Source organism: Ahaetulla prasina, chromosome 6 (assembly GCF_028640845.1).
Source record: "Ahaetulla prasina isolate Xishuangbanna chromosome 6, ASM2864084v1, whole genome shotgun sequence".
In the NCBI taxonomy this organism is placed as follows: domain Eukaryota; kingdom Metazoa; phylum Chordata; class Lepidosauria; order Squamata; family Colubridae; genus Ahaetulla; species Ahaetulla prasina.
In genome coordinates, this window is record NC_080544.1 from 49,992,475 (window position 1) to 50,019,267 (window position 26,793).

Sequence of the window (26,793 nt, forward strand, 5' to 3'; positions counted from 1 at the left end):
TGCAGTACTGCAGGCGACTTCTGCTGACTACTAGCTACCTGTAATTTAGCAATTCTAATCTCACCAGGCTAACTCTTGACTCAGCCTTCTATCCTTCCGAGGTGGGTAAAACGAGGACCCAAATTGTTGGGGGCCATATGTTGACTCTGTAAACTGCTTAGAGAGGGCTGTAAAGCACTGTAAAGCGGTATGTAAGCCCAAGTGCTATTGCTATTGCTACTTCATGATAAATCCAAGAGATTTTATACTTCCAGTTAAAAAGAGAAATAAAAGGTTAGTCTCCTGTTCAATCATGTATACAGGTGCCCTAATCTTTCGCAAATGTTTCATTTTAACACAGTGGATAAACACTTTGTTGAGTCTGTGGGAATTAAAAGGTTGGGTTCCAGAGCCTACAGTTAACCTCTTCTTCCTACAAGTACTTTCACCTTTTTCCTCCCGCATGGTCATCTGTGCAATGCACCTGTATTTATCCCTCCTTCTCTTTTCTGATCTTGCTGGGTCAGCCTAGTCATGAGATTCCTTGTGGCAGTCGGTCTTTTTCTTTGCAGTGAGCCATGAATGCTTCTCATGCAGGACTAGTACCCAGAAGTGCAATCGAGAAGCCCCCTTTCTCTCTGCTCGCAGCATACAGAATGGAGAAGCTAGTATGAACTATTTGATACGAGTGGAATAAATCTTTCCCTCTTCAGCTGAGTCAGCCTCACAACTGGGGTTGAACTGGCAAGTTCCAGTGTAACATATGGATACATTGTGTAGTTTTTTGGGGTTTTTTTGACCTGGCAATAGTGACAGGTTGGCCCCAAGATCAAAGTTTGTTGTGAGATCCTTTCTTCCAGACATGGTAAACAGACCATCATGATATTTTAGGAATACCACGTGGATGAGCCAAGGAATAGCCACTTTTTTTACTGTTTTAAGTATGTTATTAGATGCCTCTGACATCACTGGACCAAGTCATCAAACATCTGTCTAATTTGCCATGGGATGTAAAGTGTTTTTCACTTTACCTTAAAGAAACTTATTTCTACAGTCATTTTTCAACATCATTTTTCAATCTCGCTTTCTAACCTTGAAGGGAACAGTTTGCGGGCAGTCAAAGATTGTCCCTCCGTCCTTCTAGCAGGACAAATACACCTCCGATTCCACTTTAGTTCATATGTCTAGTTATTATATAATTATTTACAACATTATTTGCATTATTTTAAACACTGTAGTAGAAAAGAAGAAAATATCTTCCTTACAACCATATTGCTACTTTTTAAATAATCTTGTTTCATGGCATGTTTCATGGTTGTGTTTTGTTTCACCACTGCTGCTACAATTGCTCTTCCTCCTTCTCCCCCTCCTTTTCATTTCACATAGTGTCTGTACTAGCAGTAGACGAGTATGAAGAACTCCAAGTCAACTTTGAGCTGGAAAAAAACTTACGGAAGAGGGCAGAAAACTTTGCACAAGAGGTATGGAAGTTAATAGCTTTTTCTGATCAGAGAACAGACCAAAGCAAGCATTTTTAAAAATGTTCTAAAGAAAAAATGGCTTTTTTCAGTTCCAGCTCTTTTCTCTTTAGTTCTCTGCTTTATAAATGGATACTTTATACAGGCTATGTGACAGCATAAAGATGGATTTAATAATAAGTTAATAAAAATCACGCTGCAAAGTTCTCAGATGAAAACTCTTCAGTTCTGCAGTAAATGGGTGTATATTGTTCTTATGGTTACTTCGGGAGTTTCTATCTATATTTGACCTTGACCATATTTTTCTGACTTTTTGGTGGAGATATTTTAACAATATATCCACTGTACAATATCCATTTTCTTGTGCTGAATGCAAATGTTTTAATGTTAAATGTATTGTCTGCCTGTGTGCGAGTCTTCCTTTTAGACTGACAGGGCTCATACCAAAATTGCATATGTGGCATATACTGTATTACATTTGAGATTAACTTTTTTTCTTCTCCGTGAGATGGTTTTTTTTTATCATTAATCAAGTGTACATTCTCAAGAAGACTGCTATGCAGACAAATAAGTATCATATTCCCTTCACTTGAATATTAATTATGTACAATAATTTATTCATAAATTGAAATACCAGTGTTTATTGTGCCACAATGTTTGAAGTAGTTTACAATGCTCTAATAATCTATAACATTAAAGTCGTGATAGAGGGACATGGGCTACATCCTTTTGTATTTCTTGTTTTTCTAAGGACCTAGAAATGCTGTTTTATCCTGTTGAAAGATTTAGTTTTCTCATGATTTAGGTGGAATGTGTTCAGGTGGAATCAGTTTCAAAGAGGATTTATTCTAGGGATTACATCATTAAGAAAGCAATCAGCAATGTTGACATAATCAGGTTTTGCTTCTGGGTGGGTTGAACTTGAATAATTCATTAGCTGATTTAAACATTTAGAAACCCTCCAGTATTTTATTATGCCTGTAAATTATTTGGAAAATAAATATCCAGTGGAAAATTGATATGTTTATAAAATTGAGAACTATTTTGACCATAACATATCATGGAAAAGTAGCAATTCATAAATACAATGACCATGGTTTAAATTTTAAAATGTCTCATAGAAGGTTTAAGATAACCTTGAAGCCTTGTTCAGTCCTGTTCAGTAAAAGTCTGTTAAAGTTACCAGAGATAACAACTTATCTATTAATTTTTTAAAAAATTATATCCTTTCCTTGTACTTTGAACAATCTTGATTTTTCAAGATTGTTTCAATTAAGATAATGTTCTAGAGCTTGATTTGATTTTTCTTTTTTTCTTTGTCTCTTCTCATAAAATTCTTTACCACTTTAACAGGACTCTTTTGTAAATCCACTATAGAAAAATTATCCAGATCATTCTTTTGATTTCTTATTTGTATATCCCTTTTGATTATTAAGATATCAGCTGGTTTTATTTGTATGTCCAGTATAGAATCTCTTTCCATTCTTGTAGCCTATTATAGCATTCTTGTAGCCTATTATTTTTAAATCCACTTTCAAATCAGTCTCAGTCTTGCCTGATAATGCTTATTCTCTTCCAAAGCATCTTTTAAACATAGTCATAGAATGGCAGAAATTCCTAAAATTAAGTTCTTGGTCCATTGTTCTAAAATATCTTTTAATAATATAGTTTGCTCCATTCTGTATTAGTGAATCATGTGTAAGTGTTCTCCTTTAAATTGTAATTTTTAGTTCCTCTTGGTTCCCTCTAGTGTTCAAGCTCAAAGTCTCATCCTATCATGCTTTTTAAAAAGAATTCAAAACAAAAGCATTTTCCCATGGAATAATTCTTATAATTAATTCCAAAATCATTAAAAAAATCTTTATAGACTCTTAATCTGTTACTCTCCAAAATCAAGATTCTAATTACCCTTTTACTGTTTATTCCAAGAAAAAACAATTATAATAATAACAGAGTTGGAAGGGACCTTGGAGGTCTTCTAGTCCAACCCCCTGCCCAGGCAGGAAACCCTACACCATTTCAGACAATTGTCCTTGAACTTTTATTTAAAACTTCCTTCACTCAGGATTGAAGGAAACTCACCCATTGCTGTAAAACCTATTGATTCAAAGATTCCTAATAGCCGAAAAGCAGTTAATAAGCCATTTCTAAAAGTCAGTACAAAAGGAAGTTTGCAAACCTTTTCAAAGGCGCTGGCCATAATTTGAGCAAAAAGATAGCTACACTCTCAGCTCCCAGATCTCCAAACTGCTGGTCTTTTGGTCTCCTCATGAGGAGCAGTGTCAGCAATCACAAGTCCTCTCCTTGTCCAGAGAGAAATTACAAAGAGCCATTTCTTCATTCCACCACAGCCTTCTCTATTTTTTCCTCAGATGCCCTAGTCATCCTCATTTTCTTTCCCTCAGCTCCTCATAATGCAAAGGACTTGACTGAATGATGATTATATTGGGAACATTAAGTGTTAAAATTAATCAATGGTGTTAAAAATTCTCATTCTAAAATTAATCAATGGTGTTAAAAATTCTCATTCTAAGCCAACACCATTTTAAACAATGGTGTTAAAAATTCTCATTCTAAGCTATGATTTTTTCAGAATATGAAATATGCTATGACATCAAAACTCCATCCCTTACATACAAAAAAGGATAGAGTTTGTGTCATTTTGTATTTCATAATTTGTCTTTCCTGCCTGTAACATAGGCAATTAGTTCCAGAGCCTTTGAATTACAGAATTGTTCTTTTTAAAACAATATATAATTTTATTGAAAGTTTTAAAAAGGACATCTAATCCTCAATAGATCCTCACCCAGAAGAAGAAATACATTATTTTTCAAGCCTGTGATAGTGTCCAAAGTTCACTAACTTTGTTTTATATTTATGGTAAAACTGTCTATTTTTAACATGCTTGTTTTGGGGGGCTTAAAAAGAATAAATTCTGGCATCCATGTGAACTCCATTTTAACAGAGATGAAGAGAAAAAATACCATATTTGTGGAAAAAACACTGTTCACAAAATCAGTTACCTGTGTTGATGGCATATCCTGGCATCGTAACTTTTTTTTTTAATGTGTAGGAAAAAAATGTGTCCTACATGATTGTAAAGTCTAAAATAATAAGGACAGGGATGAAATCTGAGACTGGAAGTAGAAAGGAGAAGACAAAGAATTTGCTTCCTTTCTTATCATTTAATTCAATTTTTCTCTATGTGTGTAACAAGAAAGATTCCATACCTACGATGTATATAATAGAGTTAGTTTTAAACTATAGTGACTATCTTTAACATGGTTACTTACAGTGCCCTGTTCATTATAGGTTCCTTAGTAAATACTTGGCAGACGTGTTTAAAATCCCTACAGTGAACATTTGCATGCAGAAAGCTCAAATGCTGTTATCTGCTTTTTGTAATTGTAAAGAAAAATGCTTATAATTTCAGACAGCCATGACCTTCTTGTATAGGAATTTTGCTCCTTTCATAATAAGATTACATGTTTATTGATTCAGAGATATCAATGCACTGTATTAATAATAAGCTCCACAATAACTCTTCATTTAGATGCATTAATGGTTTTTAAGTTACTTTGTAATAGCTGGTCCATTAATATGTAATATCTTTCTAAATGGACTGAAAAACCTGCACTTACAGAAAGGTTTTTATGTGTAGACTAATCTATACTTGAAAAAAATGAAAAACACCTGCTACACAGTATAACTATAATTAAGGTAACTTTCCATAGTTTCAACTGTCATATGCAGGAATTGATAAGGTTGGGATATGAGTGTGTTTATCTTTAGAAACTTGAATCTATCACCTGCCAAACATAATGGGAAATTTAACCTATCAGAGAAAAAGGCCAAGGTAGATATCAGCAGTAAAGCAATCTAATATTTTTAACTATTTTCAGGGAAACCAATGCAATATGTTATATTGCTTAACACATTGTAAGCCGCCCTGAGTCTTCGGAGAAGGGCAGGATATAAATGCAAATAAAATAAAATAAAAACACGTTTCACTTATCCTGTAACCTGTTCTAATTCAAATAGGATAGGTTATAATATCCTAAAGTTACAGATGATAACTAGCTAATGAAATTGACTTCCAATAACTGCCACTGCTTTTCCCCCCCGGGTCAAGAAAAGGAGACTTTATTTTTTTCTAATGATTAAGACATCAGTAAACACAGATCAGCTTATTTTTGTCACTTATCAATGGTTTTAAGATACTTTACCAGAAAGGATATTAAAGAACATGATCATGAGATTTGGCAAGAGAAAGGTTCATGAGAGCGGCAACCAAAACTGTAATTGGCCACAGCTCGCTCGCTCGCTCGCTCACTTACTCACTCACTCACTCACTCTATCTCTATCTATCTATCTATCTATCTATCTATCTATCTATCTATCTATCTATCTATCTATCTATCTATCTATCTATCTATCTATCTATCTATCTATCTATCTATCTATCTATCTATCTCCCTCCCTCCCTCCCTCTCTCCCTCTCCCTCTCTCTCTCTCTCTCTCTCTCTCTCTCTCTCTCTCTCTATATATATATATATATATATATATATATATATATATATATATATATATATATATATATATATATATATATATATATATATATATATATATATATATATAGGTCTTTGTTTGTGTGGGTTTTCTCCCGTGTAAAATTGGAAATGTCTTGGCAACGTTTCGACGAAGTCTCATTCGTCATCTTCAGGCTTCAGCCAAGACATTTCCAATTTTACACGGGAGAAAACCCGAACAACCAAAGACCTACATACAAACACCCGTGAAAACCTCAGAAATTTCATAGACACTTTCATGATTTTTTTCTGGCAACGCAACCGGTTTTCTGATGGTCTTTCATTCAACTACTAACTTAGTAGTAACCAGTCTGAGCTTGTTTAGCTTTTCAGAATCAGGAAGGATCAGCTTGATAGAGGAATCTGCATTACATAGCAAGAATCTCTCTTTTCAGAAAATAATTACAATAAATTGCTGATATCAGAAAATTCTGAAGAAAATGATTATAGATGTGTAGAAACTCCAGGTGATGATTGTTGTTGTTTTGAAGAGTTCCTGAAAGAGTTCCTGTCATCTCTCCTCTCCTCTCCTCTCCTCTCCTCTCCTCTCCTCTCCTCTCCTCTCCTCTCCTCTCCTCTCCTCTCCTTTCCTCTTCTGTCCTCTCCTTTCCTCTTCCCCCTCCCTATTCAAGATCAGATTTAGTTTTGCTTCAGTTACATTGCCCTCTAAGAATGTGCAAGCAGAAAAGCCGGCTGTGCTTCCGCTTGGAGTTCACCCAAATCTAAGCAATTGGTATGGTCTTTGTGACCACAATGAACTATCTGTTAGGTATAATAGTATGGGAATCAAAATCTATTACTTACTTCTGTCTCTTTCCCCATCTAGAAACAGGAGATTACGATAATACGGAGCATTTTTCAAAGCAATACATAGATTTTTCCCCCCCAGTAAATAAATACATATACAAGTATCTGATTTTGTATTTTGTTAATGACATAATATTGAAGGGTAGTATGAATCAGCCAGCCTGCTGTGACTGTTATTTTATCTGGTAAATAAACAACATGGGACCATAAATAATGGACATTTTATTTCTGAGGCAGTAATTTTAAAATGTGTCTCTTCTTTAACCACCTTCTGGATCAATTTTCAGCAATTTAGAAATAATAATTATTATTTGTTTAGTAAAGCATTACGTTCCAACATAGTGCCCTTATGAAATATTGGACTATATATGCAATCACTCCTCTCAGACTAGGGTGTAAAAAACAAAAGCTCTTATATATAGCAGATAATAGTTTTACAGTATATATCTAACCTTTGTTTGTTTGACTTCTGTGCTGTCTACTCATGAAGGAAAGACTAGGAGACTTACAGTCAAATAATTAAAATACCATATAAACATTAAAATCTTAAACTGAATAAGAATCATCCAGTTAAAAATTCAGATAAAATTTGTTTAACCACAAAGAAGAGAAAGAGAGCATGCCTCTTTTGCAGCATAGGGGGGATAGCCTAATCCATTGGGATGAGCTGGTCCCTCAGATTAAGTATAATTGCTTTACTTACTGATAATTTATAATAAATTTATATTGTCTAACACATTGTTCATTAACAAGATATATATAAAACTACATTAAATGAAACCAACACATTGTCTTGTTGTTAAATTTCTTAAATATGCAGGCAACATCTTTTGGATGTAAACAATTTGAAGACCTATACCCTGAGACCCAATTTATTTTACATAGAAAAATGAAATCAAATCATATATTTGATTGCCCAAAGTCCTTTTGTGTACCCTGGTATCCAATATCCCAACACACTTATCGAATCATTTCTACATGTTCTGAATTTTCTTAAGTACTTTGCATAATTGAAGCTCTACTTCTTTGAAACTTTTTGATTTCTTCACCTAGTATTTCAGTGTTTCCATATAGTATATCCCACTGACAACTAAATGCAACAAATGCAAGAAAACTAAATGCATTTTCTATTCTGGTGCTATTTTAGGGATGGTCTCCACTCCATATTTTATTTGGTCACTTGAGATATTTTCAGAGCAGTTGATGAAATTATAGAAGTGGTCTTCTGATGCCTGACATAGCTGGACTCTAGATTGCTCTAAAAGGAAACTGATGTTTCCATGCAGTTTGCTCAGATAAATGCAGTTTATTAAATAATCTGATTGACATTTTGTGTGGTTGTGTTTGGTAGATGTTTATTGAACAAAATAAGTTGAAACGGCAAAGTCAGTTGTTGCAACAAAACTCCACTCCTGATGAGCAGCTTTCAAAAGCGCTAGATGAAAATGCCAAACTGACCCAAATGCTGGAGGAAGAGAGATTGCAACACCAGCAGAAGGTAAGAAACCTGCTCCCACCTTGGATGTTTACTGTTTTAGTTTCAGTGCAGTGCATCTCCAGCTGATATGTTGGATTAGGCTGAATGCATCTTTCACAGATAAAATGTTCCTTATAAAGCTGAGTGTTTGATATAGGTAAAAAAAAGTTTCCCAAAAATACATAATTAATTTTAAGCATCAAATTTTATGTTGCTTTGGAATTCAAGTATTTCTTCATCAGACCTTCACAATATGTAAATGAGTTAAGTTTGCTCACAAAAGTGTATGTAAATGAGTCAGGCTTGCTTATTGTAAACATGGCCTTTCATGAACTGAGTAAAGAAGATACCTCTGCAGACCTGGATGAATTCACAGATACTGTAACATCATATGTCAGTTTTTGTGAAGACCTATGTGTATCGACAAGGAACTTGTGAATATACAGCAACAACAAACCTTGGTTCACAGCTAAACTTAAGTAGCTGGGTCATTTCAAAGAGGAAGCCTACAGAAAAGGTGATAAAATGCTGTACAATCAGGCCAGAAATGTATTAACAAGGGAGATCAGAGCAGCAAAAAGAAGTTATTCTGAAAAGCTAAAGAATCAGTTCTCAACAAATAAACCAGCAAACATGTGGAAAACTCTTAAAAATATCACCGATTAGGGCAAAACTCCTTCCCAGGCTGAAGGAAATCAACAACTGGCAGATGACCTGAACAGGTTTTACTGCAGGTTTGAAAGAAACTACAGCCACCTATCTCCACAACCCCCATCTCAGACACACCAACAACAGAATAGAATACAATAGAATAGAATTTTATTGGCCAAGTGTGATTGGACACACAAGGAATTTGTCTTGGTGCATATGCTCTCAGTGTACATAAAAGAAAAGATACGTTCATCAAGGTACAACATTTACAACACAATTGATGGTCAATATATCAATATAAGTCATAAGGATTTAACATTTATTAGGATTTATTAACATTTATTAGGATTATTTAGGATTTAATCATAAGGATTCAACAGCTAAGCCTCCTACAGCTGACCTCATCCCATTGGGTTCACAACCCCTAGTGATCACAAAAAAGGAAGTGGAAGGCCTATTTCACAGACAAAAGCCAGGAAAAGCTCCAGGCCCAGACAAGATAACTCCTTCTTGCTTAAAAGTCTGTGCTGACCAATTGGCCTCCATCTTTACCTGTATCTTCAATAAATCACTAAAGATGTACTATGTTCCTTCTTGCTTCAAACGCTCTACTATCACCCCAGTGCTGAAGAAGCCCACCATCAAGGAACTGAATGACTACAGACCAGTTGCTCTAACATCTGTAGTCATGAAAACCTTTGAAAGGCTAGTGCTGTCCCACTTGAAAACCATCACGGATCCACTGTTAGACCCCTTGCAATTTGCATACCGAGCAAATAGATGAACAGATGATGCTGTTAATATGGTTCTGCACTACATCCTACAACATCTTGAATCTCCAAAGACCTATGCAAGGGTCCTTTTTGTAGACTTTAGTTCAGCATTTAATACCATCATTTCAGACACTCTTCTAACTAAGCTAAACCAGGTACAGGTACCTGAACACACCTGTAAGTGGATCACAAGCTTCCTAACAAACAGGAAGCAGCAGGTGAAGTTAAGCAGAATCACATCAGATACCTGTACAATTAGGACACACACACACACACCCAAGGCTGTGTGCTCTCCCCACTTCTCTTCTCTCTGTATACCAATGACTGCATCTCCAATGATCCATTGGTCAAACTACTGAAGTTCGCAGATGACACAAAGTGATCGGTCTCATTTGAGACAGTGATGAATCCGCATACAGATGGGAGGTTGAACGACTAGCCTCATGGTGCGACCAGAACAATCTGGAACTGAACACACTCAAAACCGTAGAAATGGTGGTAGACTATGAGAAACCCTTCCATACTTCCACCTCTCACAATACTAGACAACACAGTATCAACAGTAGAAACCTTCAAATGTCTAGGTTCTACCACATCGCAAGATCTAAAATGGACAGCAAACATCAAAAACATTATCAAAAAAGGACATTAAAGAATGTTCTTTCTGCGCCAACTCAGAAAGCTCAAACTGCCAAGGAGCTACTGATCCAGTTCTACAGAGGAATTATTGAGTCTGTCATCTGCACCTCTATAACTGTCTGGCTTGGTTCTGCAACCCAACAAGACAGACAGAAACTTCAGAGGATAATTAGAGCTGCAAAAAAAACAATTGCTACCAACCTGCCTTCCATTGAGGACCTGTATACTGCAGAAATCAAAAAGAGGGCTGTGAAAATATTTACAGACCTCTCACATCCTGGACATAAACTGTTTCAACTCCTACCCTCAAAACTATGCTACAGAGCATTGCACACCAAAACAACTAGACACTAGAGCAGTTTTTCCCCGAATGCCATCATTCTGCTAAACAAATAATTCCTCAACACTGTCAAATTATTTACTAAATATGCACTACTATTAATCTTCTCATCGTTCCCATCACTCATCTCCTCCCACTTATGACTGTAACTTTGTTGCTTGTATCCTTATGATTTCCTGATTGCTTATTTGTAGCCTATGACTATCATTAAGTGTTGTAAGTGTTGTACCTTGTACCTTGATGAAGGTATCTTTTCTTTTATGTACACTGAGAGCATATGCACCAAGACAAATTCCTTGTGTGTCCAATCATACTTGGCCAATAAAAATTCTATTCTATTCTATTCTATTCTATTCTATTCTATTCTATTCTATTCTATTCTATTCTATTCTATTCTATTCTATTCTATTCTATTCTATTCTACTCTACTCTACTCTACTCTACTCTACTCTACTCTACTCTATTCTATTCTAAACCAGTGGTGGGATTCAAATTTTTTTACTACTGGTTCTATGGGCGTGGCTTGGTGGGCATGACAGGGGAAGAATACTGTAAAATCTCCATTCCCACCCCACTCCAGGGGAAGGTTCCAGCAAAATCCCCATTCCCTCCCGATCAGCTGGGACTTGGGAGGCAGAGAATAGATGCGGGTGGGACCAGTCAGAGGTGGTATTTACCAGTTCTCTGAACTACTTAAAATTTCCACTACCGGTTCTCCAGAACTGGTCAGAACCTGCTGAATATCACTCTGGAGTAAACCTCTTGCTTTACATGGCAAGACATAATCCCAGGGTATACGCTTATCAAAGTGCAGCCATACTATTTAAGGTACTTGCAAAACCACTTTTTGGTTCAGAAGGGAAATTAATTTGAACATTATCTTAAACTGACAAATCAGATTCTACTAAATAAAGAAGCATGCCAGATGGACTAGTGTCTTGTTTAGTCTATACATCAGATGCTTAAAACCACCTCCTATTCAGATGCTCAATTCAAGTTTAAATTGTCATATACTTGGACTATATTCTAAAAATGAATCATTTAACAACTCAAGGAAATGAACATGCTTTAATATAAAACTAGGAACTTGCTGCCTATAGTCACTATGCATAGCAAATTAAAATGTCAGACTTTTGGCATCTGCTTAAAATGGAAAACTATTCTTTTTTGAGCATATCTCATGGTCTCTTTAGCAAGAATTATTGAGAAGAAAAAAGAATTCTAGCATCTGAACTATTTTCTCTGAAAAGCAAGTATATTCCCCAAAGTACATTAAGGTAGAGCCTTCTTCCTTTTCTTTTATTAAATTGGCTTTCTGTAAACTGGCAGATCTTTTCACTAATAAGAAAAAAAAATCTTTCCAAGTGATGTTTACATCTTAAATCTTTACCACTCTGGAAACTTACTATTACATAAAGCTGCACAATAGATGTTAGCTGCTACTTTCCAAACAATTCAAGTTATAATGCTTTATTTGAATCAAATAATGTTTTTAAAGAATAATATATTGGGTTGTCTTTCCAAACTGCATGCAATTTGACTTTTGTTTCCTCTCTTGAAGTTTTGTTCCTTGCCCACAAATCCCTAGAGAACTTTGAGATCTGGGCCATGTTAGGGAGAACCAAAATGTAGTGGTGGAAGACAAAATAATCTTGATGAAATTAAAAATCATATAAATGATTTTGAATAAATGGCATACATGGACACACCAATTTCAAGAATATTCCTTTAATATTAACTATTACACAATATTGAAAACAATTAAATTCTGTGTCAAAAAATAAATAATTGGGTTTTGAGGAACGTTTAGTTCAGTGGTAATCCTGTCATTCATATGTTAGATATTCATTGTGATTTTATATTTGTCAATATTAGACTAAAGAATTGGAGGAACAATTATGTAATGAAGTTTTGCACAAGGAAATCAAGTTCCTTAAACAACAACTAGAACTTCTAGAAGAAGAAAAAAAAGAATTAGAGGAAAAGTGTCAGAGTTCTGAAGACCAAATTAAAAACTTAAAGCATTCAGGTAAGCTAAATAAATAAATAATTTTAGATATTTAGAACATCATGTTGATGATGTTCTAAATACTATTAACATATTTTTAACAGAATCTAGCCATTTGTGCATAGTTTTAATTTACCTTGCTATTTCCTAACATGCAGTCTTCAGTGTAATGGTGGTTGTTAGGCTACATTTGCAGCCAAAACATCAAGACTCTTCAGTAAATGTTGGTACATTGCTGTTATTTAACCAGATTAAGTTAATTGCATTTTGCTCCCACTGAAATCAATGATATTTAGATTACAAATGATCAACTCCTTTAGTTTCAGTAGAAGGGAAGTACAATTTGCCTGGTTTTGAATTCAATATGTTTTGACATATATTTGTGATTTATAATCGCATCAAATGAAGAAGAAAACTTCTGTAGTACCTGACACTTCAGAAGTGAAAGCCATGAAGAGGTTTAAAAAGTATAAAATGGTATTCATCCTTGGAAATATATATTTTTTAATCCTTGGAATATATATATTTTAAAAAAATATTTAGAACTTCAGTTAGTTGGAAAGCATGGATGTGAAGGTTTTGTCCCGTCCCCCACCCCCGGTTGTTTTATGAGCTTTCATATGATTGACATTTTAAAAAGTAAATGCTTTGTCAAAGGCTATGCAGAAAAAATTAGCTTTGCAACTCCCATGGGTGTTAATGGCTAAAATCCATGGGAACTGTGTGGCTAATTCCCTGCACTTCAGGCTAAACATTTACCCCTCACTATCTAACTGTTGAAGCTGTCTGACTTGCTGGCTATTATTTGTCCGGTTTATAGGCTAAAACAAGACAGCAGAAGCACTGACAAAACCACTTAAAATACATACAGTATGAATCAACTACTGTGATTTAGTTGTTACCAAAGAATTATTTACCAGGATGGTGCCTGACCAGCTTACAGCATCGTACCTATTAAGTGCTAAAAACTGTAATTTACTACTCTTTATCTAAGATTGCCATTTCTTAATAAATTCAAAATACAGTTACCAGCAGGAGAAGTACTGTTTAACTATCCTAAAGCAGCTGGATTATGTGGATGGAAAATGTCAAAAGAAAAACATACAAATGCCTTTGTGCTAGGTCCTAAAACTCTAGTGATGTGTGTTAAATTAATCGCAGCCTAGTAAGGTTACTGGAAAACTTATGGAAATTACTAAGGAGCTCGCCCAGGCACTACTGCAGGATTTGAAATAAATTACTTGAATGTGTGTACTGACTATATTGCAGCATGATGGCATTTCATAATGACTTCGCAATTCAGTTATGATCTGAATACCAAAAATAGTGATTGTTTAGCAAATCAAAAACCGGGTAGAAAGAAACTAGTAATGATTCTTTGGAGTTTTTTTTTAAAGTACTATTTAAGGAGTTATTTAAGACCAAAGCAGACTGTTACAAAACATGAGTACACAAAATCAACTCAGTACTAAGCTTTGTCATTTTAAGAATCGAAGCTGTTGCTTCTGTCTTATTATCCTATCAGGTGTTTTAGAATTATCTTCAAATTCAGCATGTAGTTTAGCAGAAGGTGATATGATAGTAAAAAATGACATGGAGGTCTCCAGATATTAAGTCAGTGCATTGCTTTGGATTGAAAGTGCTTTAAAGCAAGAAGAGGCTTCCCTCAGCACCTTTCTTCAATATCTGTTTGTTTTTTTTAATTTACATTTATATCCTGCCCTTCTCCGAAGACTCAGGGCGGCTTACAGTGTATAAGGCAATAGTCTCATTCTATTTGTATATTTACAAAGTCAACTTATTGCCCCCCCAACAATCTGGGTCCTCATTTTACCTACCTTATAAAGGATGGAAGGCTGAGTCAACCTCGGGCCGGGCTTGAACCTGCAGTAATTGCAGGCTGCTGTGTTCTAATAACAGGCTTCTTTATAGCCTGAGCTATCACGGCCCTTGTTTTGGGATCATAAGGTAAAGGTAAAGGTTCCCCTCGCACATACGTGCTAGTCGTTGCCGACTCTAGGGGGCAGTGCTCATCTCCGTTTCAAAGCCGAAGAGCCAGCGCTGTCTGAAGATGTCTCTGTGGTCATGTGGCTGGCATGACTCAACGCCAAAGGCGCACGGAACGCTGTTACCTTCCCACCAAAGGTGGTCCCTATTTTTTCTACTTGCATTTTTACGTGCTTTCGAAACTGCTAGGTTGGCAGAAGCTGGGACAAGTAACAGGAGCTCACCCTGTTACACGGCAGCACTAGGGATTTGAACCACTGAGCTGCCGACCTTTCGATCGACAAGCTCAACGACCTAGCCCCTGAGCCACCGCGTCCCTTTTTGGGATCATAGTGTGTCTATATATACAGAACTGGGTAAAAGCCTAGGATAATGATGGGAAACATTTAGCACTCTAATTTTTAGAGATACTTGGTAAAAAAAAAAAGTCCACTTTTAACATCAATTAACCCACTGATTAGTGAGTGGTTTTATTTTACTAAAAATGATTTTATTTTACCTTTTTATTTAGCATTTTTAAATACCTATATGTGCATAAGTATTTTTAAGTGAAGATTCAGTTCTCTCTTTATACAGTTGATGAGCTTGAAAAACGAGTATTTCGGTCAGAAAATCCAGTGCCACCTCCACCTCCACCCCTCCCACCTCCACTTCCTCCTCCTCCTAATCCAATAAAGTAAGTACCATGCACATTGCAATTTAAACTCATTGCCTAGGTTTAAGTATTTATTACTCTAAATTGGAAGTGTAAGAAGAATCATAGGAATGTAAGTGATATGTAATGTGGCTTGCAATGAATTTGAGGCAAGCTGATGGTACAGGATAGGGAATCAACTGGCAATCAATGGGCAAAATTCTAGTGACTTTGGCCAAATCATTACCTCTATATAGTGTGTCCGTTAAAGCTTATAAAAGAGATAATCTGCTGTGGGAAAAGAAAAGGAGGGTTATCAAAATAATGAGGGAAAGACAAAGTGGGTACGAGAACATTTTTGAAAAGATGTCAGAAAGAGAACCTATTTATAGCTTGTGTCAGACTTTTCATAGGTGCATCCCCCAGTTACGGCTAAGGGAGTATAATACTTAACAACAATAAAAATGAGCTATCTCTATTCTACATATTTTTGACTACAGACTAACTTGTCGAAATCCTGGGATGAGAAAAGGGTGGTCATTTTTACCTGTGAGAATCTGTTCATTAAATTGGGCTCTAGGGATCAGGTGGGATTGTTGCTGGATTTATGAACTTGGGGACTTTAATTTGCCTTCTCTGAGGGTGGAGGTCTGAGATGGATCAGGTATTCATGACCACCATGATGGCCATGGTCCTTTGACCCAGGATAGAGGTCACACACCAGATCCGTTGTCTCTGTCAGAACAGTAGGTATGTGATTAGAAATTGGCACAGCTTTTGGTGTCATAGTCAGATTATGTCCTGATTACCATGTGATTCTGTTGAGCCACTATCCACTTCAAAGAGAATGGATCAATTGGATTGTTCTACCCTGGGTGGTTGATGGACTCAGATGGGCTTAAGAGGGCACTTCGATTGTTCCTACTGATCACCTGCACAGTCCATCTGGAGTTTGGTCACTGCTTGGAATAAGAGAATGACAGAAGCTTTGGATCAAATTGCGCCTATATAACTTTTCCTTTCTCATGGATGCTATTACTTCCCATGTCTCACGGAAGAGCTAAGGCAATTAAAACAAGAGAGATATCTAGAGTATTGCTGGCATTCTCAGGGTTGTTTCTTTACTTCTTAAGGAACCCTTGGTAACTCCTCCAAAATCTATTGCTGGTCCCCATTGAACAACCTTCCCTTGTATGTAGCTTTCTGTTCTTGGGGACGATAATTTAAGAAGATGGCTGCAAAACAGCTTCAGAGAACGTTTAATGAAGTGGGTTACCTGGATATTTTTCAGTCGGGATAGAGAACAAGATATGGGATAGAAATGACATTGGTTGTATTTTTGGATGATCTCTATTGTGCGAGCAGAATGGCGGTTATGCATCCATTCTTGCTTTACTTGATCTCTCAGCAGATTTTGATACCATTTTGACCATGGTGTCCTCATGGATCAACTCAGAAGATTGGGGATGGGAAGCACGGTGTTATGCTAGTTCAATTCCTTCTCCAGGCTTGATTCAAATCTGTGATGATTGGGGAAGAGAAATCCTACCCACGGCCCCTACTGATTACACTAGTGCAAGACTGCAGTTAAAGTAATAATCTGTTAAAAGTTTGGGTGGCATTATTACCTATATCATTATAAACTTTCATCACAGTCAGCTAGCTATTCAGACTGGATTTGGCATTTTTATCCACCTATCGAGTCTTTCCAAAGGACCTAGGATAGGCAGATATCGATTAGAACAGGGGTGTCAAACTTGCGGCCCAGGGGCTAAATGCATCATGCGCTCTTTTTTTTTTTTTTTTTGGTCTTTCTTATCAACAGTTGTTAAGTCTGGCATGTTATGCAGCAAGTGTCTTTCAGTTTGAATTCTAAAATCCCAGAACACTCTAGCTTCTTCATTTTCTACTATTTTCTCTATTTTATGGTCCTACCAGTTCTTGCTTGAAGGCAAATGGTATTTCTTGCAGCTCTTCCAATGCATTATTTTTGCTGCTTTGTCATGCCATTGTTTATAATCAGCCTGTGCACTCTTCTTGCAGCAGCTAACCAGGTGTCTACTATTTCTTCAGCTTCTTTGCAGAGGCAACACATGCTATTACTTACAGCTGCTATTTTAAAAGCTAATACCAATTTTGAGGCAAAAGAATATGCAGGAGAAAAAAAATTCCCAGAAGAAATACAATCCTGTGCATCTTCTGCAGTGAAAATACAGTCAGTTACATTTTATCTCATCCTATTGAAGTAACAGCTTACTATTATAGTTAATGAAAATTTGACATGTTCTCCCATGTCAGCTATGGTAATGAAATTTACGTGTTTCAATGCTAGCTTGATAAGCATGTGCTTTCAATAAATACTATGGAGTCCTTGGTGTTCTCTGACCTTGGTTGTTTGCTTGCAAACGTTTCATTACCCAACTAGATTTATTTATTTATTTATTTATTTTATTTGATTTTTATACCGCCCTTCTCCCGAAGGACTCAGGGCGGTGTACAGGCATAATAAAACCGACAATACAATATATAAGTTTAAAATACGATTTAAAAAACTTATTTTAAATTAGCCCAATAATTAAAATTTCCCATACTAAAAACCCCGTTTAAAATAAATAAATTTAAACATTAAAATCCCAATTTAAGCCAGCCCCGCGCGGATAAAAAGATGAGTCTTGAGTTCGCGACGAAATGTCCGAAGGTCGGGTATTTGGCGTAAACCCGGGGGAAGCTCGTTCCAGAGTGTGGGAGCCCCCACAGAGAAGGCCCTCCCCCTGGGGGCCGCCAGCCGACATTGTTTGGCGGACGGCACCCTGAGAAGTCCCTCTCTATGGGAGCGTACGGGTCGGTGGGAGGCGTGTGGTAACAGCAGGCGGTCCCGTAAGTACCCAGGTCCTAAGCCATGGAACATCATTCTCTTCTATTGGAATAAACACTATGTATAGATTTAAGTGAAAGAATCAAGTTATTTTCCCATCATTTTCCTTCATGGTTCCGTCTTGGCCTTGCTTTTAAATCACTTCAACCATCTACTAATAGATACTAATTATTTAACAGTTCTTTTATGTGCATCTTTCAGGTTCTTAAATCAATCTGGACTTTCATGTACTTAATATTCGAGCCTTTTTACTCCACACAAAACCTCGTCCTTTAATTATTCCAAGGCCAATGCTGGTATTGTCTTTTTACTTTTAGTTTCTTTGGATTTTTTTAAATACCCAGATCAAGTGGCTATCAGCTGAGCCTTTTTCTAGGACTGTCATTTCAGAAATCAAATCAATAATACAATTGCAAATTATAACATTAAAAGTAGCAAAGCATGGACTTTTAAAAGATGCATTTTATATCATTCAGTGAATATATATTAATGGTATTTCAATTTAGACTGTACTACAGTATATAGTTGGTATATACTACAGTTATAGTTGCTTCTGAAAGCTCGCATAACAAGTTTTTTCATGGCATTTTCTAAAAAGACGTTTTCTGGTCTTCACTAGATAGGAGACAATCTTGCAGTTAAATACTCCTAGCGGCCCCCAACCAGGGACCGGTTCCATGGTGAGAGGTTTTTCCACATACTGGAGGGTACATAGTTTTGCATGCTGCCTGCATCCCACAGATGGGGCTTCACTTGTTTGCATGGCCCAGTTTCTGTCATGCCACAGACAGGTGCCAGTCCACGGACCAGGGATTGGGGATCTTTGCTCTAGTTAGCAGATATAACAGAATAATTATGTGTGTCAGAATCCATTTCTCTACAAGAAGCTTGTATCCTATCCATATGTCAGAATAAAGTGGCAAATAGCTGCCAATTCTGCAGAAATTTTCTGAAGACCCCTTGAACATCTTTTCTCTTGTGCAACATCTTCAGGGAACCTGGGCCAACAGCTGAGCAGTTCTGAGCCTTTGGGGAGTCTTTGTTTTAAAGCATTGCAGCACTGTCAAGACCAATGCTGAATGGTCTTAAGAAGAAGAGCAAGGCTTTCTTCTAGTAATCCACATCTGAAATTCAGACAACGGGACAGCTTGTCCAGCATTGGGTACCTACTGGTACCCAAGAAAATTAAAGATGCGCATTTCATCTGTCTCTGGGGAAGTGAAGTGGGCCGTCATCCAGCCTTGGTGGTAAAAGACATTTCTATGGGAAAAGATCCATTTGAATGCTTTGCAGACTGGCATCTTTACTCCAAAAACACACATTCTATATGTATTCAGGTGAAGGACACCTCCTGTAGCGTTAGTGCTTCCAAGGATTGAGAAAAGAAATGTGAATCCAAAAAAAGAAATTTGAAAAATTGTTTAGAGCTGGAGACCAAAGATAGGCTCTTTTTGGCTTTCTTCTTTCTCTAGAACGAAAGCTTTTGAGTTTGGTTGGGCTGTTAAAGACAGTCTATCTTTCCAAGTGGTGGCTTCATTCCAATGCCCCCAAACCATTCATTTTCATCAAGTAAGTGGTATTACTTAGCAAATTTGGGGGTTTTGTGGATTTGATTCTTTCAATGAGACCAGAATCTTGTGACCAGAAAAATTCGTTGCTGCACTGATCAGGACAAAAGAGTCAAAGGGATTTTCCCATGCTAGAAATATCAGTCAATATATATCTTGCTTCTTTACAAGATTGTGTCTTATAAGACTGGTGAAAATGTGTTCAGCTGAAGCCTGGTGAACTTGATAGGATGTCTTTAAACTGAATCCTGGGGTGGTTAAAGATGAAAACTCTGAAGTAAGACTCTCAGATAAAGGCCATTGTGTTTTAGAAGGAAGTGAGAGTTACCATAAATAGGAGCTAATCAACCATTCAATGAAAAATCAGTTAAAAAAAACATTAGGTCATAGAATTTCTCTTATTCAGTATATAAACACCAATGGGTAGAGAATTGAAAATAAGCAAAGCAGACTTTGGTTGCCCTGTAATTCAGTCACTTCCAATTCTTTGTGACTCAATGAACATCATTTTCTCAGGTTCATCTGTCAGTAACTGCTTCCTTTGAGTTTTGGTAATTTCATACGTATGTCTTCCGTCGTAGTTTTTAATCTCCTTGCCTTCTGTTGGCCTTTTTTCAGTTGCCTTTAATTTTTCCCAACTTCAGTGCTTCCTTCAGTACTTTTGTGTTAGCATCAGGTGTTCGAAATATTTAAGTTGTAATTTCATTATTAGTGTCCCCAAAGGATAGTCTTGTTTTTATTTCACCTGTTTTTTCTTGCAGTCCATGATATTCTCAACAATTTTCTCCAACACAGCAATTCAGAAACATAATTTTTTTTCTTTGTTCAGCTTTCCTGTTAATTCAGCTTTTACAGGCATGTTACAACTGGGAAAACATAGTCCTGGCAATATGTAGCATTATTGTCAGTGTGCTGTCTCTGTTCTTTAATAACAGACATTACTTTATTTCCTGGCTACAGTCACTATACCTGTGAATTCTTAAGCCAAAGAAGATAAAGTCTCTTTATTGTTTCAATTTCTCTTCTGTAATTTGACACAGGGTTGGCATTGCCCATTGATATAATTTTAGTTTTTTTTTCAAGATTGAGCAGAAAATTAAGTTATTCATTCTTTATTTTACATTCTGTAAGAGGCTTCTAAACTTTTTCTCACTTCCAGCCATGCTATGCTATCATCAATTTATTGTTGATATTTCTTCTGACAACTTTTAATTCCAATTTCTATGTCTTCTGTTGCAGCATTTTTCATAATGTATTTTGCATATATGGTAAATAAATGTGTACAACCTTGGCACATACCCAATTTTGAATCATTTAGTTGCTCCATATGTCACTGGAGCTGTCTGATCATCATTCAGAAGGCAAATACCATGGGTATAATGAACATCAAATAGGATGCTATCCATGGTTGAAACAGAGAAATAGAAGCTGATAGAAAATAAGTAAGAATGCCTCTGTATGTTAAAAGTAACCACACCTGCACAAAATTCAAGTGAGTGAATTTGGCAACATTGTAGAGAATATATAGGTTAAAAAAAATTAATGACAAATGAAAGCAGTGCTACTGTTACTGCCAACTATTGGCTAATTTACCAAGAAGCAGATATAAATGTTTTATATTCCTGTTTAAAGAAGCATGCAGTAGTAGTGATTGGTAACTAATTACACTGACCAGTGGTGAAATCCTCTGCAGTTTGCCACTGGTTTGCTGCCTGTGGATGCACAGTGCACACCAAACGCATGCTGCATGCACAGTGTGCGCCCAACACACTCTTCGCGTGGAAAAAGGAACAATGGGGGGAGAGAACAGCTGTGCTGCGCTATTTAAATTTTCTGCTTTCTAGCAAATATAAATCACGCAGCACAGCTGATTGTCTGAAATACCAGTTCGGACCAACCGGTAAATTTTTTTTACTACCGGTTCACTGAACCAGTAGCTTTTATCACTACTGGTTCACGCGAACCAGTAGGATTTCACCACTGACCTTGACCCAAGCGTGGAAACAAACTTTCTTTGGTATGAAAATTCCTGACTGCTCTTGCTGAAAACTTTCTCCCTCAGGACCTAGAAGAGAACCAGCTATATTTGATTTAATATTAACAAATAGGCAGGACTTGTTGATGAAGTGGAAATAACAGTGTTTTTGCTTCAGATAAGTCAATCATAAATGCAGTCAGGTTTCATAAGTACACAAGCAAACCTGACAAAATACTAAAAACAAGGAGATAGGGAAAAAAATCATTGATGAGTTGCATCACTTAAGGAAGGTTTTATATAGAGGAAGGATTTCTCTAGATGGAAGAGATAATGGCTACAGACTGCATTATTCTAGCAACTTTGATGGGCAATCCCCAGCACATCCTGCTGCTACCTCCCTTTTATCATTCTATTTTTATTGTAATTTCCATTTCTATTATTTTAGAAATATTTATCTTTTATGATTTTAATGGTTTTAGTGCTATAAACTGCCCAGAATCGCTTCGAAATAAAATGGGCGGCAAAACATCCATTATCCAGTGTATATATATAAAAAACGGGTACTGTATTATTGTCACTGGATCAAAGCTTGAAGGAATGGTTAAAATATAATGGTCCTAATTATTTAATGTAGAAAACAAAAATGTTGTTCTATTTCAATGTAAACAGCATGACACCGGAACACAGGTTAAGTTTTATGCTTTGAAGGAATTCTTACAGTTCTAAAGTTCTACTTATCTTCTAAATGTTGCAGGCAGCTGGGAATGTTTCAAAATCTCTGGATTTATGTATTCATTACCTGTTCTTTAACATTTTGAACGATACTCAAGGAAACCTGGTTCGCATACTTAATAACAATGTTTTCTCCCTTTTAAAAGCCTTTAAAAAAGAAAAGAAAAGAAATGACAACAACACCTCATATTTTATTAAATATTGACTTGGCAGCGCCTGTTTAAAATTAATATCATGCTTTAGAGATTGAATGGCAAGCATAGATACTGTTAGGGCTTTATTTTCAATTCTCATTTTGTTTGTTTACCAGTAGGCCTGTTCCAGCAAACACATACTGTAGAAAGGAGGGGACATTATAGAGGTACCCTGCTGGGTAATATTGTTCTCTTGAGGGTAATGTGTCACATTAACATTCTAACCCTTCAATTTTTTATTCTGTGCGAAAGCTTTATTTTGTCACACGTGTCACAGTGCCATGTTACCTTTTTAATATTCACATCTTGAGTGTTTTTCACTATGCCTTGACAACAGCAATAGCGAAACAAATGATACACAAGCTATATTTTTAGGAGGTGCGACATTTCTGTCTCAACCTGGCAATGTTTGAACACTTGTTAATAAAAGCACTAGCTGTTTGTGGGTTAATGCCAGTTCTTTTCACAAAGTCATGTCATAGAAACAGGCCCCAATCCCAGAAGTATTTATGTCCTTGTGACAGTGGGACTGTAGGGGGCTAAGATCCAAAAAGCTCATTAAGTACTGGAGTTCTTAATGTTTAAGAGAAAACTGTGTGATTGTCTCCATCTTCTCTTTCTGAAAGGTCTCTAATGTCAATGATTCGTAAGAAGTCTCATCCAAACAGCAACTTGACCAAAAAAGAAAAGGCCGCCTCTCAGCAACAATCAGGTATAGTATATTTTAAATGAATCATTTTTGTCACAGCACAATATTGTCCCTTCTAGGCACTTTAAATAATATCAACCAATTTTAAGAACATTCCTATTCACTGAAAGCCAATACAAACAAGCATGGGGTGGTGATGGTGCTATGAATAATTGTGGTGGTGGGCCCAAAAATGTAAAACAGAACATTTCTAAATCCCAAGGGAGCATATTCTGCTGTGAAGTACAGCCTACTAATATACTCAGGCTGAGTTTCTGTGTTTGATTAGTATGCGTAACCTTGTTTCTACCTGCTGATTCCTTCAGACTGATTCGATGTGATGAACAATCAGGTAATCACAGCATCACATTCTGAACATCTTTCTTTCTAGTGCAATTGTGTTATGGCAGACCACAGAATTGCAATTAAAAGCATTCCTATTGTGGGATCCACAATGCAACAACTTGCAATCCTAGGGGCCAGGTGTGACTGCCAAGCTGTCTTCTCCATATCAAATTGTTTGCCCTATAAAACAATCTGTGCTACTCTTCAGCATGCTAATGTGGTAGTTTCCCACCAAGCCTTCCTTATATAGATCTAGATATAAATATAGATATCATCTTCCAGATTGGAGAGCTGCAGAGTTTTAAGTAGGATAGCGAAGAAACACGATGGATACAAAAAGTGTGTTAAAGATTAAATTAACAAAGATCATGAGGACAGAGGGAGGATGGAAGATAGTGTATTCTGGATTCTGGAGAGGATAAAGGAATGCGTAAAGGGAGTGACAGAGTGACAAAAGGAGGGAAGGAGAGAGATTATGATAGATTTCTGTATCTTTGTACTATTTAGCTTGGTAGCCCTCTGAAGTCTTGGCTCAGGGCTTGCATTCTTTTGTTTTGGGATACACTGAATGTTGCCAGGAGCAAAAGATTTTGATAATTTTTCCGTCTACTTCTATTCCTAGTTGAATGAAATTCTTCCCTTTCATTAATTAAATTCAAGCACTTGTTTCCTAAGAAATTGTATAATTATTTTCCCAGGATTCCAAATGAGCATTTAAATTTTTATATCCTTTTTAGTTACCACTTCTTTGGGTAGGCAACCAAGGTCGAAAGCATCTCTTGTTTCTTCAAAGGGAATAGTGGCACTATTACCCAGACTTAACAGGCTTATTCATAGAATAACAAAGATATTGATGAGCTCTGTTCTTTAATAAACAAAAAAAAGCATGGTTCTTTTATGTCTTTTTTTTCTTTTCCGTCCTTCAACAATTAGGATTGAGGTCTTAAGATAAGATAAAAAGCTGTTCTTGTATGTTTTCCTTCTCTGATGGGGCAGTTGTTGGTATCTTACTTGTTCTCACAGATCAGCACCATCTTCCCACTAAGTTTCACAGTACCATCAAAACAAAGCAAATTACTGCCTACAGTCCGTTTCAGGGCAAGTGGATTGTTTGTGAACAGCTATTTTTTTTCCTTTCCTTTCCTTTCCTTTCCTTTCCTTTCCTTTCCTTTCCTTTCCTTTCCTTTCCTTTCCTTTCCTTTCCTTTCCTTTCCTTTCCTTTCCTTCCCTTCCCTTCCCTTCCCTTCCCTTCCCTTCCTTCCTTTCTTTCTGACAAGAGCATAAGAATACAAGAGAAAATTATACAACCTGCGGAAGCTTCATTTAGATACAGAAGGAGTATAATGACTTTCCTACTACTATTCCCTTCAATTATCTTGACACAAAGTAACATAAAACACACTCTGATCTTCTTCAGTTGGCTGAGCTTCTGATAAATAAGGAGGTAAATGGCTGAAACTGAGAAAGTCTCATTCTGTACTCCCACTTCTTCCTGAAGTGTCACATAAAGGGAAAGGGTAGCACAGATAAAGATATTAAACTTAATAATAATAACAGAGTTGGAAGGGACCTTGGAGGCTTTCTAGTCCAACCCCCTGCCCAGGCAGGAAATCCTATACCATTTCAGACAAATGGTTATCCAACATTTTCTTAAATTTTTCCAATGTGGGAGCATTCACAACTTCTGCAGGCAACTTCTGCCACTTGTTAATTGTTCTAACTGTCAGGAAATTTCTCCTTAGTTCTAAGTTGCTTCTCTCCTTGATTAGTTTCCACCCATTGCTTCTTGTTCTACCCTCAGGTGCTTTGGAGAATAGTTTGACTCCCTCTTCTTTGTGGCAACCCCTTCATCTTCTCTTTCTCAAAGAGGAACAATATTCTTTGTTTCTCTTTGTAGTAAAAAAGGGAAATAATTATTCAGAGATAGACTTCATTGAATAGAGAACTCAAAATAGATACACATATAGTCAAATCTGTCCACCGCTATTACTTCCTTAGAGCTTGGTCAAAAGGAGGAAACTCCCAAGTAGGAAAGAGAAACCTAGATTGATAATAACCCTGAGAAAAATTGAATCCATGTCACTGATTCAGAGATTTTTAAAGATTGATATTCAACTGAGCTCAGAATCTTCATTTTTTAAAAAAAAGTTTATACATTTTAGCAATAATGTGATCATTTGTACAGTTCTTGTTTCAAATTCAATCTGTTTAAAACCAAGTTATTTTATCTACTTTAAATCTTTTGAATAATTGTACATTGTTGTTGTTAGTTGCGAAGTCGTGTCTGATCCATTACAACACCATGGACAATGTATCTCCAGGCCTTCCTGTCCTCTACCATCCTTTGGAGTCCATTTAAACTCACACCGACTCCAAATACAAAAACTATTGATAGGAACATCATTTTATTGCCTGTTCTTTTCTTGTTTTTATTCTATATTCTCCTCAAAAAAATTCTAATACTCTAGAGTATTAGATTTAGTAATCATTTTTCTTCTATAAAATAATTCCTGTGCTGAGAATCCCAAAGGTATTTTCAGATTCCATATTCTTAATATGACACATCTAACAAATTATTTCTAAAATCTACATTAATGTTAACTTTATCGTACAATAGATATCCATGCAACCCAAATCTTAAATCATGACCTCTAAAAACCTCCTGTTTCTTAGCAACATCTATTCTTTCATCCAGACCAAACAGCAGATTGCGAAATGTAATTTCAGGTCAGGTAAACCCAGTCCTCCTTTCTTCTGCATCTTGTAACACCTTATATTTAATTCATGTTTTTCTCCCCCTGCAACACAAATTTAGATATGTCTTTCTGCCACTGTTTTAAGTGGTACATCAGATGTCAAAACTGGTATTGTCTGAAATAAAACTAACGTTCTAGACAAGGCATTCATCTTAATCACAGTAATTCTCCCTGACAATGGCAATTGTGTTTTTCCTCTCTTCACATCTTCTTAATTTTGTTCCAGATCTTAATGCAATTATTTTGAAACAACATAAAATTCATATTTGCCG

The 26,793-nt window shown here is 36.3% G+C and overlaps 1 protein-coding gene across 5 annotated transcripts in view; it reads left to right on the forward strand.

The window, feature by feature from the left end:
• The window catches only part of SHTN1 (shootin 1), an 83,406-nt gene that overhangs the window by 34,414 nt on the left and 22,199 nt on the right, over positions 1-26,793 (forward strand). For all 5 annotated transcript variants that reach the window (XM_058187363.1, XM_058187362.1, XM_058187365.1 and 2 more), the window contains 5 exons: positions 1,366-1,460; positions 8,208-8,354; positions 12,612-12,765; positions 15,328-15,427; positions 23,359-23,444. In XM_058187363.1, coding sequence (XP_058043346.1) covers positions 1,366-1,460; positions 8,208-8,354; positions 12,612-12,765; positions 15,328-15,427; positions 23,359-23,444 — 582 coding nt within the window. The remainder of the gene's footprint in view (positions 1-1,365; positions 1,461-8,207; positions 8,355-12,611; positions 12,766-15,327; positions 15,428-23,358; positions 23,445-26,793) is intronic.